We start from the raw sequence: 15,843 nt of genomic DNA, 5'->3' as shown, positions 1-15,843 counted from the left end.
GCTGATTGTCTGGCTAGGTCTTATATTCGGGGAAACACAGTATCTATCTCTGTTTTTTTTAAATAATTGCTTTCTAGGTTCCTGTGCAGTATGCTTTTGATGTCTTCTTCCCTGACTTCATTCATTCAACACGTATTTGTTATATCCCATGTAACAGACTCCGTTCTAGGGACAATGTAGAAACAAGATAAATACAGCCCCTGCCCTCACCAAGTTTACACTCTAGTAGAGGAAACAGATGGTAAGCATGTAAATACACGAATAAATGCAGACAATGGGTGCTATGAGAAAGATATAACAATGAGATGAAGAATGTCTGCCGAGGTTTGGTGGTGGCTACTTGAGCTGGGAGTGTCAGGAAGGGCCTTTCTGAGGAGATGACATTTGAGGGAGACGTGAATGATGACACAGAGGCAACTACACAAAGATCTCGGGGACGAGTGTTCCTGGCAAGAGTGAACAGCAAGTGGAAAGTTCTTGGGGAGAAGCATGTCTGGGCTGTCTGAAGGCCAGAGAGAGGGTCAGAGAAGCTAGAATACTGTGAAGGAGGGAGAAAGCGATAAAAGATTTAGGGGCAGCTGGATGGCTCAGTTGGTTAGAGCACGAGCTCTGAACAAAAGTGTTGCTGGTTCGATTCACACATGGGCCAGTGAGCTGCGCCCTCCACAACTAGACTGAAGACAACAAGCTGCTGCTGAGCTGCTGGAGGGGCGGCCAGATGGCTCAGTTGGGTAGAGCGCGAGCTCTCAACAAGGTTGCCAGTTCAATTCCCGCATGGGATGGTGGGCTGTGCCCTCTGCAAGTAAGATTGAAAACGGCGACTGGACTTGGAGCTGAGCTGTGCCCTCCACAACTAGATTGAAGGACAATGACTTGGAGCTGATGGGCCCTGAAGAAACACACTGTCCCTCAATATTCCCCAATAAAATTTTTAAAAAAAAGAAAAAAAAGAAAGAAATGTTTTTTTTTTAAAAAAGATGAGATTTAGAGGTAGACATGGGCCAGATCAGGCAGAACAGGAGTTCCTAACCCTGCTATATATTGAATAATCTGGGAAAACAGACACAACCAGGGCTCCAACCCTAGAGATCCTAATTAACTGCTCTGAGGTGGGACCGGGGCGTTTGTAGGTTTAGAAGATTCTGATGTGCAGCCAGAGTTGAAAACCATTCCTGTGGCCCCTTGAAGGATTTGTTCTAGTTGTAAGGGATAGCCTTGGAGCAGTGGTTCTCAAAGTGGAGTCTCAGACCAGGAGCTTCAACACAACCCAGGATCTTGACAGAAATGGAAATGATCAGACTCTACTCCCAGAGTTTGATGCAGTAGATGTGGGGTGCGTCCTGGTCAGCTGTGTGGGAGCAGCCGGGCAAGTGTGATGCACACTGAAGTTTGAGAACTACTGCAATGGAGGGAATGATGAGACGGGATTTCAGCGTTAGGTAGGTTAGCCTGAAATAATCTTCACTAGGGCAGCCATGCTCTCCCAGGAGAGTATCTTCTCCTTCTTGTTTAGGAGAACCCCATTTATATTTGCCCTTTTCCTAACATAGCAACCTTCAGCCAGGGGAGATGAAAATCTTTTGGCAATTAACACTTCCTGAGGCTAGACAGAGTCAAAAGTCTTTAACGTAAGGGCAAAAGTTGGCTCATTTTACAGTTGAAGAAATTGAGGCCCCAAGGATACTATCTTCTACGAGCCTCCTACCTTTAACTGGAGGCTAGAGCGTTAACTGAATCCCCTTCCTACCACCTTCTAGCCCAGGCCCCTTTGTGTGGCCACTGCAGCCTTTGTGACTAGACCATGTCAACCAGAAGCAAAGGGTCTGAGGGAGCTTTTAAGGAACCTCTCTGAATATAATTCAGGCTCTTGCACAGTTGCTGGGCTATGTAAGCAGATGTCGGCTGCTGCTATTTGGGGGAAAGAAGCCCTGTCTACCATGATTTTTCTTCCCTGAGGAGCTGTGACACCGACTGGCACTCTGGGACACTCTGCTCCCTCCAGGATGAGTCCCCAGGCTCTCCTTGCTTGTGGCTGCAGCTCCCCCCACTTTCTAATCCAGAGCGCTCCAGGCAGGAGGAGGGACTCTTCACCCAAGATCAGGGTGTGCAGCCAGCCCCTGGCTGAACACAGAGGCACCGTGACCTCACGCAGCTGGCCTTGGGAGATGTAAGGTAACTCTGATACAAGAGGAAACTGTGGCATCTGCTTCACTTCCAGGATTCTGAGCTGGGCCACAGAAACTCCCAACCAGGTCTAAGATAGAGCAGAAAAGCCAATGAATGCTTGCTCCGGTGGCTCACAGTCCCAGTTTAGTGGCTTCCTAATGGGGTTTGAACCCCACAAGTATCCTCACGTGTTCAGAGAAATGGGGCCACTTACCCTGAGGATACCCAACAGGCCCTGCTCAGCCCCAGAAGAAGGGCAAAGCAGAGCTGGAGAGCAAGCAGGCGCTATGGGCCTCCTCTCAGGGCGGCCACAGACTATAGAAGCTGTAAAGCACGTTACACCCCAGGCCAGGGCAGCTGGGTCCTGTACTCACCTGTGCCCTGATGGGTCTGATGGTCCCATATCCCAAAGCATCTAAACAACCTCCCTCCCCGCCCCCTCTGTGGTCCTCCCAGAATTCTCTCTGCCATCACCAAAGCTGTTATGGAATCTGGGGACCCCACAGCTACCAACAAGAATAATCTGCTGTAGCTCGTCTTCTGGAGGGCAGGGCAGGGCGAGGCCGTTAGGACCGACAAGGTAACGCAGTACTCACCTGGTTCTTCTTCATGAACAGCTGCACGGTTTGCAGATTCCTGCCGTAGTCGGCTGACTGGGCCAGAGGCAACCTCTCTTCCACCCAGAGCTGCAGAGACCAGAAGGCAGGGGACAGCTGATGACAATCACGGCCACCCTTTCCTGAGCATGAGCCAGACAGAGCTCTGCTCGCCATGTCTCCTAACATCCCATATCAGGGTTTCTCTCCCCGCCCCCCATTTTACAGATGGGGACATTTGAGATTCCAAATAACTTGCTCTTGGTCATACAGGGCGAAGACAATGTAGCTGGTTCTGGAACCCAAGTCTGTCTGGCCCGCAAATCCACGAGTGATTTACCATTCAAAAAGCACTGGCTTTCCTTTTATATTGAATGTAATTATCACAACAACCCTGTGAGGTAAAGGGATACAATGACCAGACATGTGCTGCGAAGAATTGCCCTGGGTGGCAGCCAGATATCCTGATGGCAGGCTGCTGGCTCAGCCACCAGGGTTGGGGACTTGGGCCCACGCACCGTCTCATCCTCTAAGTCTCGGCTGATCTGCAGCTTGGCTTTGGATGATTCCAGCTGCTTCTTCCTCCTCCCCAGGGGCTCCAGGAGGTCCAGGAACCGCTTCTCGATGCTCAAATCTATGTCTTCCTCTTCCTCTCCCAGCGAGGGCATCTGGGCAAACAGCTCCCCCAGCTCCTTCTTCCGCACATTCACTTGGTCCTCCACACGCTGGGACGCAAGGGGACAGTGTCAGCACCAGCCCTGGTAGCTGGGCAGCCCCGCCCTCCTCCCCATCAACTATATCCCACCCATCCTAAAGGCCCAGTTTGAGCTTAGCCTCCTCCAGGAAGTCTCCCTGGATGCCCCCACTCATCTTTCCTGAGCCACTGTCCCTTACTTCTTTTATTAACTTGTTTGGATCCCTGTCTTACCCATTGCAAAGGGGTAGCAGATGGGATATGGACCAGGAGACATTTTTGCACAATAAAGATAAGCCCAGCTAAGAGGGACAGAAGGAGTACTTGCTTTCAGGTTTCAGATTTGTTCCTCAAGATCCCCTCTATTTCTACACTCTCAGTAGGTCACCCGCTCACGTGCCTTCAGCTTAGCCAACATCCGGTTGACACTGGTCAGGTCCTTGCCCGGGTCATCCGACCGCAGCTGGTCCTCCATGACGCTGATCCACTTGTTGAGGTCGTCGTGGGTCTGCGAGCGCAGGTCCGAGCTCCTGGCAGCTGAGAGCTTTTGGGTCTTCTCCTGCGTGATGGCCTGAAGCTCATCCCAGAGCCGGTGCAAGGCTTCCAGCCTCTGGGACACCAGGTCCGTAAACTGGGGCTTTTCTTCCATCAGCTGCTTTCCTTCCTGTGTGCGCAGGAGGAGGAGAGCTCACCGTCCAGCCGTGGAGCAACCCTGCTCCAGGTGGTTGTAAAGGGCTAACCGAGGGCTAACCGAGCGAAGCAAGAAATCTGCCGAGAACTCAGTGAGGCCCAACTGAAAGACTCTGCACCCCCTGAGTTATGTGCAGTAGAAGGCGGGACAGGGAGAGCTGTGTTTGGGGCAAATGACTCAGGAGTTGGCAGGAAGGGGAGCTGCAGACAAGGGTCAGCTGGTGCTAATTTTTTTTAATGAAAGAAAAAAAAAGATTCAGGATCCATCCAGGTACAAGCAGCCTGGAAACCTCCCTGTAAGTTCTACCCTCCCTTGACTATCTTCCCAGGGGCTGTGCACTAACCTTCCGTGAGATCTTTTAGCTACTGAGTTTGTCTTACCCGCTTTTCACCTGCACAAATGTATCTTTTTTGGGTGAGTACAGTATGATATGACTTGGGCCTAAGAATATATACTGCTTATAATGGCCAGTATTCATTGAGTGCTTAATAATCGCCAAGTATTATTCTAAGTGTTTTAATGCTCACAACTCCCTCGGGCAGGTACTGTTACTACCTTCAATTTACAGATAAAAATAAACTGAGGTGCAGGAAGGTTGAGGAGTCAGACGGTCTGTCTCAGAGCCTGCACCCGCGACCACTGTGGAAAAGGCCACCTGTAGCCCCTAGGCCTGCTTCTCTGTGGACGCCACTGCAGGGAGGAGCAAAGGCACTTCATTCCCAGATCTACTCCAGCCACATTTCCACTTGGGCCCCTGGGCAAGCTCATTACAGAGGGGACCCTTGCTTCCCCAGCTACGAGGGGTGGTTCTGCCCATCCGGACGGTGAGGACCAATGGAACCCTCTTCTCATCTCACGTGTTCCCCTGAGGTGGGGCCCTGGTGAGGACAGCAGAAGGCAAGCAGAGATAACCGCTGGCAAAGTATGCTAAAGCTCTAACTCAGGCGTCTTCAGTGTCCCGGACTGTTCCCAGACTCAGGTGACCCACAGGAGGCACCCCTTCAGACCAGGCTAAACAAGACTGGCTATCTCAGGAGCTCTGAAGATTGAACTACTATTTAGAGACTTTTTTTTCACTTCCAAGTTCTATACTGTCCAGTAAGCTTCAGGACGGTGTCTACGCCCTGGGTGAAGGCGCACTCAGGTAAGTAAATCACCTGAGCATCTCCACTACTCGCTTTACTTACGGCATCGATGCTTTCTAGCCACCCTTGGTGGGAGGCCAGCTCTGCCACAAACGCCTGGTGCTTCAGCCATAAGTTGTGAAGGTTTCGTGCTTTATCATAGGGGACATCCTGTGATGTCAGCAGCTTGTCACTGATCCAGAGAGTGAGCTGTGGGCAGAAAAAGAGGGTCCAATTGTCCCTGAGTACACTTCTTTGCCAGGGGCAAAAGTACGAGCACAGCAGAGTACCACTCTCCAACTCTGGATCCCTGACTCCCACCACAAGCAACTTAACCTGCCGTGTCTTGGGGCTCACATACGGGCACTGGTGTGTGTTCCCCAACAGTGTGTGCAGTGTGACATACCAGGGATACTATGCTTCTCTCCATCTTTCCAGGACCTAGGACAGGGCCTAGTCTATTGCAGGAACTCAATCAGTGTTTACTGGATGGATAAATCCACCCTTTAGCAGTAGGGTGAGAAATCATTAATAAACACAGAGAAAATGTTGTCTGAGGAAGAAGCCAAAGGCAGATCCTGTAATTAATAATGAAGGAAGAACTGTGATGAGCAGCCAATGTTTCCAAGATGTCCTGGCACCATACCCAGCCTGGTTTGTGCCATGGGCAGGTAGAGGAAAACAAAATCTTTTGGGCTGAGAGGAAAGGGGTATGAGGATGAGAGCAAGAAAAAACTCAGGGAAAGCCTCATTCCAACGGAAGTACTGTCCATGGAGGGACCCCGGAGTGCAGGTTAAAGACCTGCCTTGTACAGCTCGTCCTGGGCTAAGCCAGGACCGTTGGAGTCAGCAGTTCTCCAACTGGGAGGCTTGTTAAAAATGCTGCTCTCTCTCTCTCACCTCTTAAGGTTTGGATTCATCTGGGCTGGAGTGGTGCCCAAGAGTCTGCATTTAACTAGGGTCAAGACTGGCTCCATAATTCGCAGGGCCCAGTACAAAGTGAAAATGTTCAGAATTCTTAAGAATTTCAAGATGGCAACAGCAGAGCATTAAACCAAGTGTGGAACCCTTCTAAGCAGGGGGCCCTGTGTGAATGCACGGGTAGGTGGCATGTCCTTGAAGCAGGCTCTGACCGGGGCCAGAGGTGACTGTAATATAGATAGTCCTCTGGCCACTCATTGAGAAACCCCGTTCTAGCTTGACAAAAGGCATCTTTAACAGACTTTAAAAAAAAAAGTATTGTGGAACCAAAGATTCTGGAGGATGACCTAAGCTGTCAGGTACCCAGAGCTCCCCCTCATGGAATCCCAGTCTCCCAAGTTAGAAAGGATCCCTGTGGACTTCCTATCTCTGGGAAACTTTGCTCCTAGAAAGGAATCTCCTGCAAAGTGGCCTGCCTTTCTGGAGCCTTACCTCCTGGCAGTTCTGGAGGAAGTTCTGGAGCTCCAGGTTGTCTCTCAGAAGAACTGAGGCCTCCTGCGCCTTCTCGTTGTTCTTCCTGTGCCTGGAAGGGAAGCCAGAAGCCACAGTCACAACAGTGCTGAACCTGGGATCCCTGTGCAGCACCAACAGCCCCACCTGGTTCTGGCCTGTGACCCTGGGAACAGAGAGTACCTGTCCTCAATCAGTTGCACCTTCTCCTTGATCTTGTCTGAGTAGAGGTTTCCTTCAGCTACCAGCTTATTTCCAGAGTCCACAGGACTCAAAACTTTATCCCGGTTGTTCTCCATAGACACCAAGAAATCCTCAAACTTCCGGATCCCAGCTTCTGCAGCTTCTAGGGAGTCTGAGGGCTCCAAGTGAGCCAGAGTATATTCCTGTTGAAGCAAGTTTCCAGACAAAGCATGAAGACAAGCTGAGGAGGTGGTGAGAGCACCTGCCAAGCAGAAACCCTAAGTGCAGCCATATAGGTTACAATGTGAATGGCACCCCCTGGAGTTGTGCAAGGAAGAGGCTTCTTAGGCCTTGGCTCCCAATACCACCCAGGGATACCCGATGAACAGTCTGCCACATGGAAGGGTAACCACCCAGGGGAAGATTCACTTCTCTAGCCTCTAACCCAAGAATAAGGTATAGTTTGGGACACAGGACTGGAAAAGGCTCATGCTAAGGAACAAAGAGGATTGTTGCCCCCATTGGTGGCTGGAGAGAGTCCAAGCAAAGCCTAATTTGGTCCCTGAACCCTGTAGCATATTCTTAGACTCACCAGTGTTGTTGCCCTGAGAGACCCCTACCCCTCATCCCTGGATTCCTCACCCTACCTGGTTGCTGAGGATGGCTTCAGCCTGCTTGGCATCTTTCTGGAACTCCTGGAAGCCGAGGCACTGGGCAAGGGAGCGTCCACGGCTCTCCCACATCCTGCGCAGGGCATCCCAGCCAGTCTCCAGGCCCTCCAGCCTCTGGCCCAGCAGCAGGTACTCCGGGTCTGTCTGGCCGTGGATCACCTTCTCCCCAGATGCCTTGACGTGCTCATAGCTCTCTTGGTGCCCATCAATCTCATCCTTGATCGCAGCATGCTGCTGTAGGAGCTGCTCGGCCTCTGGGAGGGACTCAGGCATGTCCTCGGAGGCCACGGCCTTCTGGGCCATGGACAGCCAGGTCTGGAAGTCATCCAGTTCCTGCAGGAAGGCCTGCAGCTGGCTGGCTTCACTCAGCAAGACCTCCTGGCCCTGCAGGGCACGCTGCAGGCCCTGCCACTGCTCCTCCACGTATGCCTGCCGCCGGCCAATGTCCTCCTTCAATTCAGGGTGTGATTCCATCAGCTGCTGTGACTCATGCTCCAGGGCACCCACACGGGCCTGGATGGCAGCCACATCGCGCTCCAGCCCAGACAACTTCCGCTGGATGGTGATGATGCCTGTTAGGTCCCGGCTCAGGTCCTTGGTAGACTCTACCACCTTTGTCTTGTCCACGATCCACTTGCTGGTCTCCTCGCAGTCCAAGCAGTAGTTGTGCACCCGAAGGGCCGAGTCCACTGCCTCCCGCCGCTCCGACACCATGGTCTGGAACGCCTGCCACCTGCCAGGGGGGACAGAGCCGGGGACACAGAGATACCCTCTTCCATAACTTCCCACAGGGCATCCCTTCCCAGATTTCTTACTAGAGTCTGTCCCCAGAGACTGAAAAAAATCATTTACCCAACAAACTGCAGTGAGTAAAATTCACTTATCCAATTTTACCAAAGACAATATAACTGCGAATTAGATCTTTCCATCATCAGGAGGCAAGCAGTGATGCGATTCCAACCGTAAGTCAAGAAACATGATCCTTAGTTGGGCTCTGTATGTAGCTAAATGTCAGGCAAACATAAAATTTCCACAGATTTTTTGAAATACTGAATATAATTAGAAAGCCCACGTCATCAACTTCAAGAACGCTTCAGGATGTAGGGTCCCAACTTCCCTAGAGAACCACTCAAATTCCTAAGACTATGTTCAAAGTGCCCGGGGCCTCAAAAAGTCACTTTTGCTCCAAAGGAAAAGAGGCCTGGGAAAGAAGAGGCAGAGGAAGAGGAAAGGGGAAGGGGATAAACTGAGATTATAATTAAAATAGATAAATATGATCTTAACCTTCAAGTGCAGTGCTGCAATGAAACTAGAAAACGTGCAAACGTCTGGTAGACGCCTGGGGCCTGGGGTGGGTGGGTCTGCAGCCCCCAGTAAGCCTCTTCTAAAGAGATGCCCATCACCTTGGGCTCAGGTCACCCGGGACACCTCCCTTGGACCAGTTTACTCATTCTGCATCTCTGTAATATATAAGCATGCGTATGCTAAATGCACGTTCGCTAACTGAACCCATTTTTCTTGAATATGCACGAGGTACAGTAGCTCCTTGAATAATGTTGTTTCATTCACTATTGTGTTACAATGCTGATGAGGTGCTATGGGAACTTAACTTGTTTATGTCAATTAGCCTATGGTAAAATTGGTTTTGTTATACATCATTTTGCTGAAAGTTAGAGAACCTATCGATGATGTTCAATGAGGTCTTACTGTATAAGCATTTTGTTAGCCTTTGGGACAATACAGACATAGCCAGGCTTTGCCTCATGGAGTGTATGATTTAGAGAGAAAGTAAGACGGGCTCACAAAATAACTACAGTATAAAGTACCATGTACATAGCACATACCAGGCAGAGAGGACTAAGGGAGCTGTGAGGAATGACAGGGGTGATGGGAGCAGGTTTCATGGAGGTCACCTGTATCTCAATGAACAGATCTTTTTAAGGAGGAGACCCTGAGTGTCTCACTCATCTTTGTACCCCCAGCGCCTTGGGAATGGAGGTTATGGGACTACGCAGAGGGACTGGGTAAATCAAGTGCATTATGGCGATTCCCAAGGTCTGACAGCTGCTAGTCTGGATTAAAAGACAGGTCTGCAAAGAGAAGTGGGAGACAGGCTGGAAGGAATGGAATACCAGGAGAAAGAAGAGTGAGAGCCCAAGGATTTCTCTGCTCCCCTCCTAGCCCACGAAGTCCTTGAGCTCTCGGGAATTCTGTGCCTGGCACACAGGTGGTGCTGAGGCTAGGAAGTCAGGGGAAAGGAGTGGAGAATATTCTCCGAGTTGGTGAAATGATATAGTGAGGTGCTCTAGGGTTGTGAGATACCCTGATCCCAACCAGAAGCCAGTGGTTAGGGTCTGGCTATGCCCCCAGGCAAGAGGTCCCCTGCTGATTTTCTAGGCCTTTCCTGGTGTAGCCTTACTGCAGCCACACAGGGGACGGGTGGAGTTGGGTCTAGTCTGCCTCCCAAACCCACTTTTCCCCTCTACTGCACCATCTCCAGGAGGAAGGAAGTTGATAAAGAAGCTCTAGTCAGCACCGGTCAGGCCATGCTTGTTCAGGTTTGTTCCTGGACCCAAGATTATTTTAAAAAATGTTGGTCAACTGGGTTGCATACAGTGGAAGGTAGGCATGCATGAAATACGTGTTTGAATGATTCCTATGTGCCAAACGTAGCAGAAGTTATTTCAGTTTTGTCCCTGTTCACTCATTCACTAAGCATTTATCATGCAACCTTCATGTGCCTTGTACCAGGCACTGTTCTAGGCTCTGGGGACACAGCAATGAAAAAAGCAAAGTGCTTGCTCTAATTTGAGTGGGCGGAGACAAGTAAGTATATAATCCACGAAGTGGCGATAACCACAATGAAAAAATAAAGCAAGGTAATGGGATAGAGGCAGAGGGGGTAGGTGGGAAGGAGGTACGTGATACTTTCAGTGGGGTGGTCAGCGAGGACTGTTCCAATAAGTTGACATGTGAGCTGAGATCTGAATAACATAAGTGAGTAAGCCTTACACTCGAGAAAAGACTGTTTCAGACCGCGGAAGCCTCAGACAATAACGTGCTTGATACGCTCTTCATGGGCTTATAGGCTACGAGGAAAGTTCTTCAGCATAAAAGTAATTATAATACAAGGTAGAACGTGAGGTTCTAAACCAGTACAAATCTCATCTGGGACAGGCGAAGGAGAGAACCCTGGACTAGCCGGCAGGACAGGCAGGACTTGGAGTACGTAGTCTGAGGAGGATGGCCTCTGGTAGCGGGAACAGCAGAAGCCTGAAGGAAGGTAGGACTGTAGGTGCAGGTAAAACGTTACAGTTGTTTTAAAAAATATCTGAGGAGCTATCCCAGGGAGGAAGAATCACAGTAAGTTTTGATCTCGCTAAAGGGCAGAGCCAGAACCAATGTTACAAATTTCAAGGGGGCAAATTTCCACTCCATATAAGACCAAACTTTCTAACCAAAAAGGTGTTGTCCCAAATGAGCTGGGCTGCACAGTGAGACCCCATCTCTGGAAGTGTGTCTGTAGGACACAGGCTGTCTGGGGTACACGGCTAGAGTAGACGACTTCTCAGGTATGTTTCAACTCTTAGATTTACTGGAAAACTGTCTTACCATTTCATTTCATGCCTTAGGTTCTCTCTCACCTAACGGTGGCAAGTCCCTGGTATATTTCACTTAGGACGGTGCATGGCTTAAGGATCTGCAAAGATTTCTCTGACTATAGCTCATTAAGGCAGCACATAGATGTCTGAGAAGTGTTTCCTTTCTGTCTTGCACACGCTCACACTTGTGTACACATGCACCCCCATTATCTCCAAGCCTACAGAAGAACAAAGAGGCATCTCCCTCCTCTGCATAAACCTCAGATTAAAAGGAATTTTCCTGTACTACAGTCCCCATCTTTGGATGCTGAGACAACTGGCCCCGTTCTAGTGGCTCCAAAGTACCCCCACAGCCAACCCTGCCTACCCTTAGGCCCCCACTGGAGCCTCCACTGTGCTGACCCTTTCCTTCCCTAACCCCACCTCTTAGGTTGCCTCAGGCAGAGCAAGGCTCACACACCAGTGTGGGGAAAGGAATGGGGAAGTGGTGAACACGTGGCACTGTTTGTCCCAGAGTGACAAACGGAACACAAGCCTGTGCTCTGTCCTCTGAGATCCTCGAGGACTCTGGGGGAATTACTGAAAGCATCCCCTTTCTAACGGTGCTTCAGGGCCTGTTTTTTGTTCTGACCACAAAGCGTGCTCAAGGCTTCCTGTTAATTCTCTTCTTCATTCAAGCCAGCTTTGTGACCGATGCTGCATTTTGGTACAGGCATGAGCTTTCTTTTATGGACAGTACTTAAAAGCTCTCAGAAAGTAATTTTCCCTGCCTAAGGATGTCTGGGGAAATGTGGCCTGAGTACCATATGGCTTGATTCTAACTATGGACCCACTTAGAACATCGGTCCTGCCAATCACACGATTACACGCTCCTACCCCCAGGCACAGTAAGTGCAGCTCCGTGAACACATCTCTCCCTCCCTGGGCCGATCACCAGACAGGTCCCTCCTCCTTGCTGCTACAGCTCCAGTGTTAGAAGAGACTGACGAAGACTGGAGCACTGAAGGTACAAACCTGGCAGTGCATTGTAGGCTTCTTGACTTTTGGGCCGCACCCCCAGGGCTGTGTCAGGTGCCGGGAGAAGATGCTCCCAGCCCCAAGTCCTACCCACACCTCACCTGGTGTTCAGGTGATCCTGGTACTGCTTCACTTCCCCACTGCGCGGGTGGCCACTCTCCACCAGGTTATTGGCAGCGAGGTTCACGCCATCAATCTGAGCCTTCAAAGTCTTCATCTCCTGGTCCAGGATGTCAAACCTGATATGGACGAAGTGAGGATTAGTGAGGCAGCAGGAGGCAGCTCATCCCCAGGGGCCGCCCAGTCTCCAGAAAGTGTAGCGCTTGCGTTCTCCTTCCATCTGCTACATCTATTTGATCAGCTACGGGAGGGAAGAAGGAGAAAGATACGCTGACACATCCTATTTGCTGGCTCATGGGTCCAACGTCACGGTTTAGCATTTCTTGGACCAGGCTCCTTACTTGGTTCCTTACTACATAGGCTACTGGCTCAACAGAGAGGCACAGGGCAACAAAAAAAGAGATGATGGGGGTTAACTACCAGAGAACACCTGCCATGCCTCCACTGGACCCCAATTCCACTGCCTTTGGACCCTAATTCCATTGCCTTGATACCTTGACCGGAAGGATACGCCCCCAGCCAGGTGCTCCATCCCTGGGTAGGGGAAGGGAGAGCCGCTGAGGGGAGGGCAGCCGCGTGGTAATGAAAGCTCACCCTTCTGGGATGAGAGCCTCGGTCCCTGCAGCATCAGCGCGAGACCACTGCAGCATGTTTCAGGGAGTGACCTCTCCTCATCTCCCAGGAGTCTGTGCTCGGGATGCTAGATGCACAGACTGGGGGCAGACCTCCCACGCGGGAGTGCCGATGGAATCAGAATACCGGAAATGAGAGTGGCCTTGCAGGCTGGTGGTTTACAACTGATGTCTGTGGCCCTTCTGGGTTCAGTGGCGTAGGGACTACCACAGAAAGCTAGAGCTGGTGGGGTCCCGGCCTCTCACTTCCCCCTTAATCAAATCAGCTCTATATTCCTCTGTGCTATATGTCAGGGGTCCCATATACTATTCATGTGAACAAAGGCTGCTGTAGCTGAAAAGTAGTTGAATAACAGGACAAGAGAAGCCCCTTTGTTTATTTTGAGGAAGGCTGCAGGGATGAAGTACCCAAAGCACAGAGACAGTTAAGAACCCGTGACTCCCAGTCATGGCCTCTGAAATCAAGGGCATCCCCTGGCCTGTCAAAGACACTCTTGCTGATCTAGAGGCTGCCGCCACACCAGGCGGAGGCAGCGTGCAGGCCGTGGTGCGGGGAGGCAGGAAGAAAAGGGCTGGCTCTGACCTGTGCTTCACGACCTCCAGGTCCTCCAGTGTGTCTGGGATTTCCATCTGGGCCAGCCACTTCTCCTTCTCGCCCATCCACAACTCACAGGCATCCGTCTCTCCAAACACTGTGTACAGGTCCAGGGCATCCTGCAGCCTCTGCCGACGCAGGTCCGCCTGGGCCACCACTTGCTGGTAGAGGTCCCGGAGGGCCTGCAGCCGATTCGTCACATCTGGGGAATCCCGAAACTCCTGTGGGAAGGCCTGGGCCTGCTGTTCCAGATGCTCCATCACCATGTGGTTTTCCTCCAGCTCCTCCAGGAAACCCTTGTGCTTCTTCCCCAGGGCGCGTGTGGCCCCTTCATCCTGCCCCACGTCTTCGCCTGAGAGCAGCTTGTGAGCATCTTGCAGCCAGGCCTTCAGGTCGTCCGCATCGCCCTGGAACTGGAAGAAGTTCTCAGCGTCCTGCAGGTTCTTCTTGCGAAAGGCAGCCAGCTCCTTCAGCTGGTCCCACTGGGCAGACACCTCCTTGATTCGGGCCTCGATCTGCGGGTGCCCAAACTGCTTGCGGGCGACCATGCCCTCGGCCTCCTGGAAGATCTGGTTCAAGTGGGCGTCCAGCCCGCGGAGCTCGTCCTCAAATGCCTTGTGCTTGCGCTGCAAGATGAGCACGCTGGTCAGGTCCTTGCCATAGTCCAGGGAGGAGTAGATCTGCTCCTTCTCCTTGATCCAGCTCTCGGCCTCATCCATCTCCCAGAAAAACTTCCAGAGCCGTTTGGACTGCTCCAGCTGGGCCTTCCGCCCAGCTGCCATGTTGCTCAGCTCCTCAAAGCACTGCTCCAGGTGGCTGACACGGTCTTGGATGACCTGGGGATCACAAGGCTGGTACCCTGGGAGGAATGAGAGGAAGGAAGATGAAAGGGGTACGGGCTGCGTTTACGGGCAAGCTTCAGATCGGCTGCCAGGCTCGACCCACATGATCTAGAAGGTGCTATCTCACTGGAGCTTTGGGAATGGATGCAGGGGGTCCCAGGTGCTCAGAAGGCAGGCCAGGTTCTTTATAATTAATTTCCACTAAAATTTTAGGAATAAGGGAGGTTAAAAGTTGGGTCAGCGCACAGTAGAAATGTGATACTGTTTTTTTTTCTTTTTGAAGAAAAAACACCCTGACACAAATTTCAAGATGGTTCCTTAAGGATGCAACAGGGTCTCCTATCTAAGACCTGAAGATGTAAACCTAAATGTCTCCGCTATAACCTCAACTAGCAGAGAATGAAAGATGGATGATGCCATGTTGGTGCTTATAAACACCTACTGGTCATAGATTACCAAAGCCGTTGTCTGGTCTCTGGAAAATTTTGCTATCCCTCAAGCTTCTTTCCTGCACCATTAATTGATGAAAGAAGAATAATTCTAAATCTAGGAGATTTATCCAAGCTGGGGGGCTGGAGTGCTGCGCCAAAGGATGGGATCTGGCTCCAGAGGCCTCAACAGGCAGACATTCAAATTCTCACCTTTCTCCTCAGTGAATGGCAGGGTGGCAGTGGTGATGGCCTTTACTTTCTCCCCTTGGATGGCGATGTCAGCCTCCATCAACTTGTGCTTCTGTAGCAAGTCCTCGACCTCCAACAAGTGCTTCCCGAACTCAGCAGACAAGATGTGAGCCTGGCAAACAGGACAGACAGGGTGGAGGGAATGAAGAGAGGTGAACAGACCTACCTGCTCGGGGAAGAGACCCCTCAAAAGGGGGTGTCCATGGTATCTGGGCCTGGGGTGAGTCAATGAGGCTGGAAAACGGCGGCTGCTTAGCATGGGAGAGGCGACAGAGCAGGAGTTCCTAGAGGGGTGCCCACCAGAATCATTCTTGGCTCCTCTTACAGAAGCCCGAGACACCTACTCTCTCTCTTCCATTTGCCCCAGGTTTGGGGGCATGGGAATTTTTAGAAAGCTCCACGGTCACTCTGATGTGTACGCTCAGCTGAGAGCACTGCAGTGGAGGAAGAGGATATTCAGACTTCCTGGATGCTCCTATGTTGGGAGGTCTGGATTCTAACCAGTGTCGAATCATGATTACTCGGGGCCTAAGTCTCCAGGCCCTGCAGGTTGGTGCCCGTGCTACTATTAACCCAAGATTTCTAGATCATGGGGATAGAGCGGACCTGGGCTGGTTACTTGTCTGGAGCACAGTGAGCCAAGAAGGTCATGATATAGGCAGCCAGGTCCTGGGCTGCCTCAGTTTCTCCATTCTGACTCAGGGACAAGACTGGCTGGGAGGCGTCTAAGGAAGCGTAGCCTAACTGTAGAGCTGGCGCTGAGGCCTGAGGCGGGCAAGGAGTCAGGGATGGGCGGCCC

The 15,843-nt window shown here is 51.3% G+C and overlaps 1 protein-coding gene across 1 annotated transcript in view; it reads right to left on the bottom strand.

The window, feature by feature from the left end:
- SPTB (spectrin beta, erythrocytic) overlaps positions 1-15,843 on the bottom strand; it is a 111,699-nt gene that overhangs the window by 26,088 nt on the left and 69,768 nt on the right. The window contains exons 13-22 of the mRNA XM_033106850.1: positions 15,006-15,156; positions 13,511-14,381; positions 12,277-12,414; positions 7,533-8,289; positions 6,886-7,088; positions 6,685-6,775; positions 5,335-5,481; positions 3,857-4,120; positions 3,281-3,487; positions 2,763-2,852 (exon numbers count right to left, since the gene is read on the bottom strand). Of these exons, the coding sequence (XP_032962741.1) occupies positions 2,763-2,852; positions 3,281-3,487; positions 3,857-4,120; positions 5,335-5,481; positions 6,685-6,775; positions 6,886-7,088; positions 7,533-8,289; positions 12,277-12,414; positions 13,511-14,381; positions 15,006-15,156 (2,919 nt within the window). The remainder of the gene's footprint in view (positions 1-2,762; positions 2,853-3,280; positions 3,488-3,856; positions 4,121-5,334; positions 5,482-6,684; positions 6,776-6,885; positions 7,089-7,532; positions 8,290-12,276; positions 12,415-13,510; positions 14,382-15,005; positions 15,157-15,843) is intronic.

Source organism: Rhinolophus ferrumequinum, chromosome 6 (assembly GCF_004115265.2).
Source record: "Rhinolophus ferrumequinum isolate MPI-CBG mRhiFer1 chromosome 6, mRhiFer1_v1.p, whole genome shotgun sequence".
NCBI classification, from domain to species: Eukaryota; Metazoa; Chordata; class Mammalia; order Chiroptera; family Rhinolophidae; genus Rhinolophus; species Rhinolophus ferrumequinum.
The sequence above is the reverse complement of the archived record's forward strand: the minus strand, read 5'-3'. Positions and strand labels throughout refer to the sequence as shown.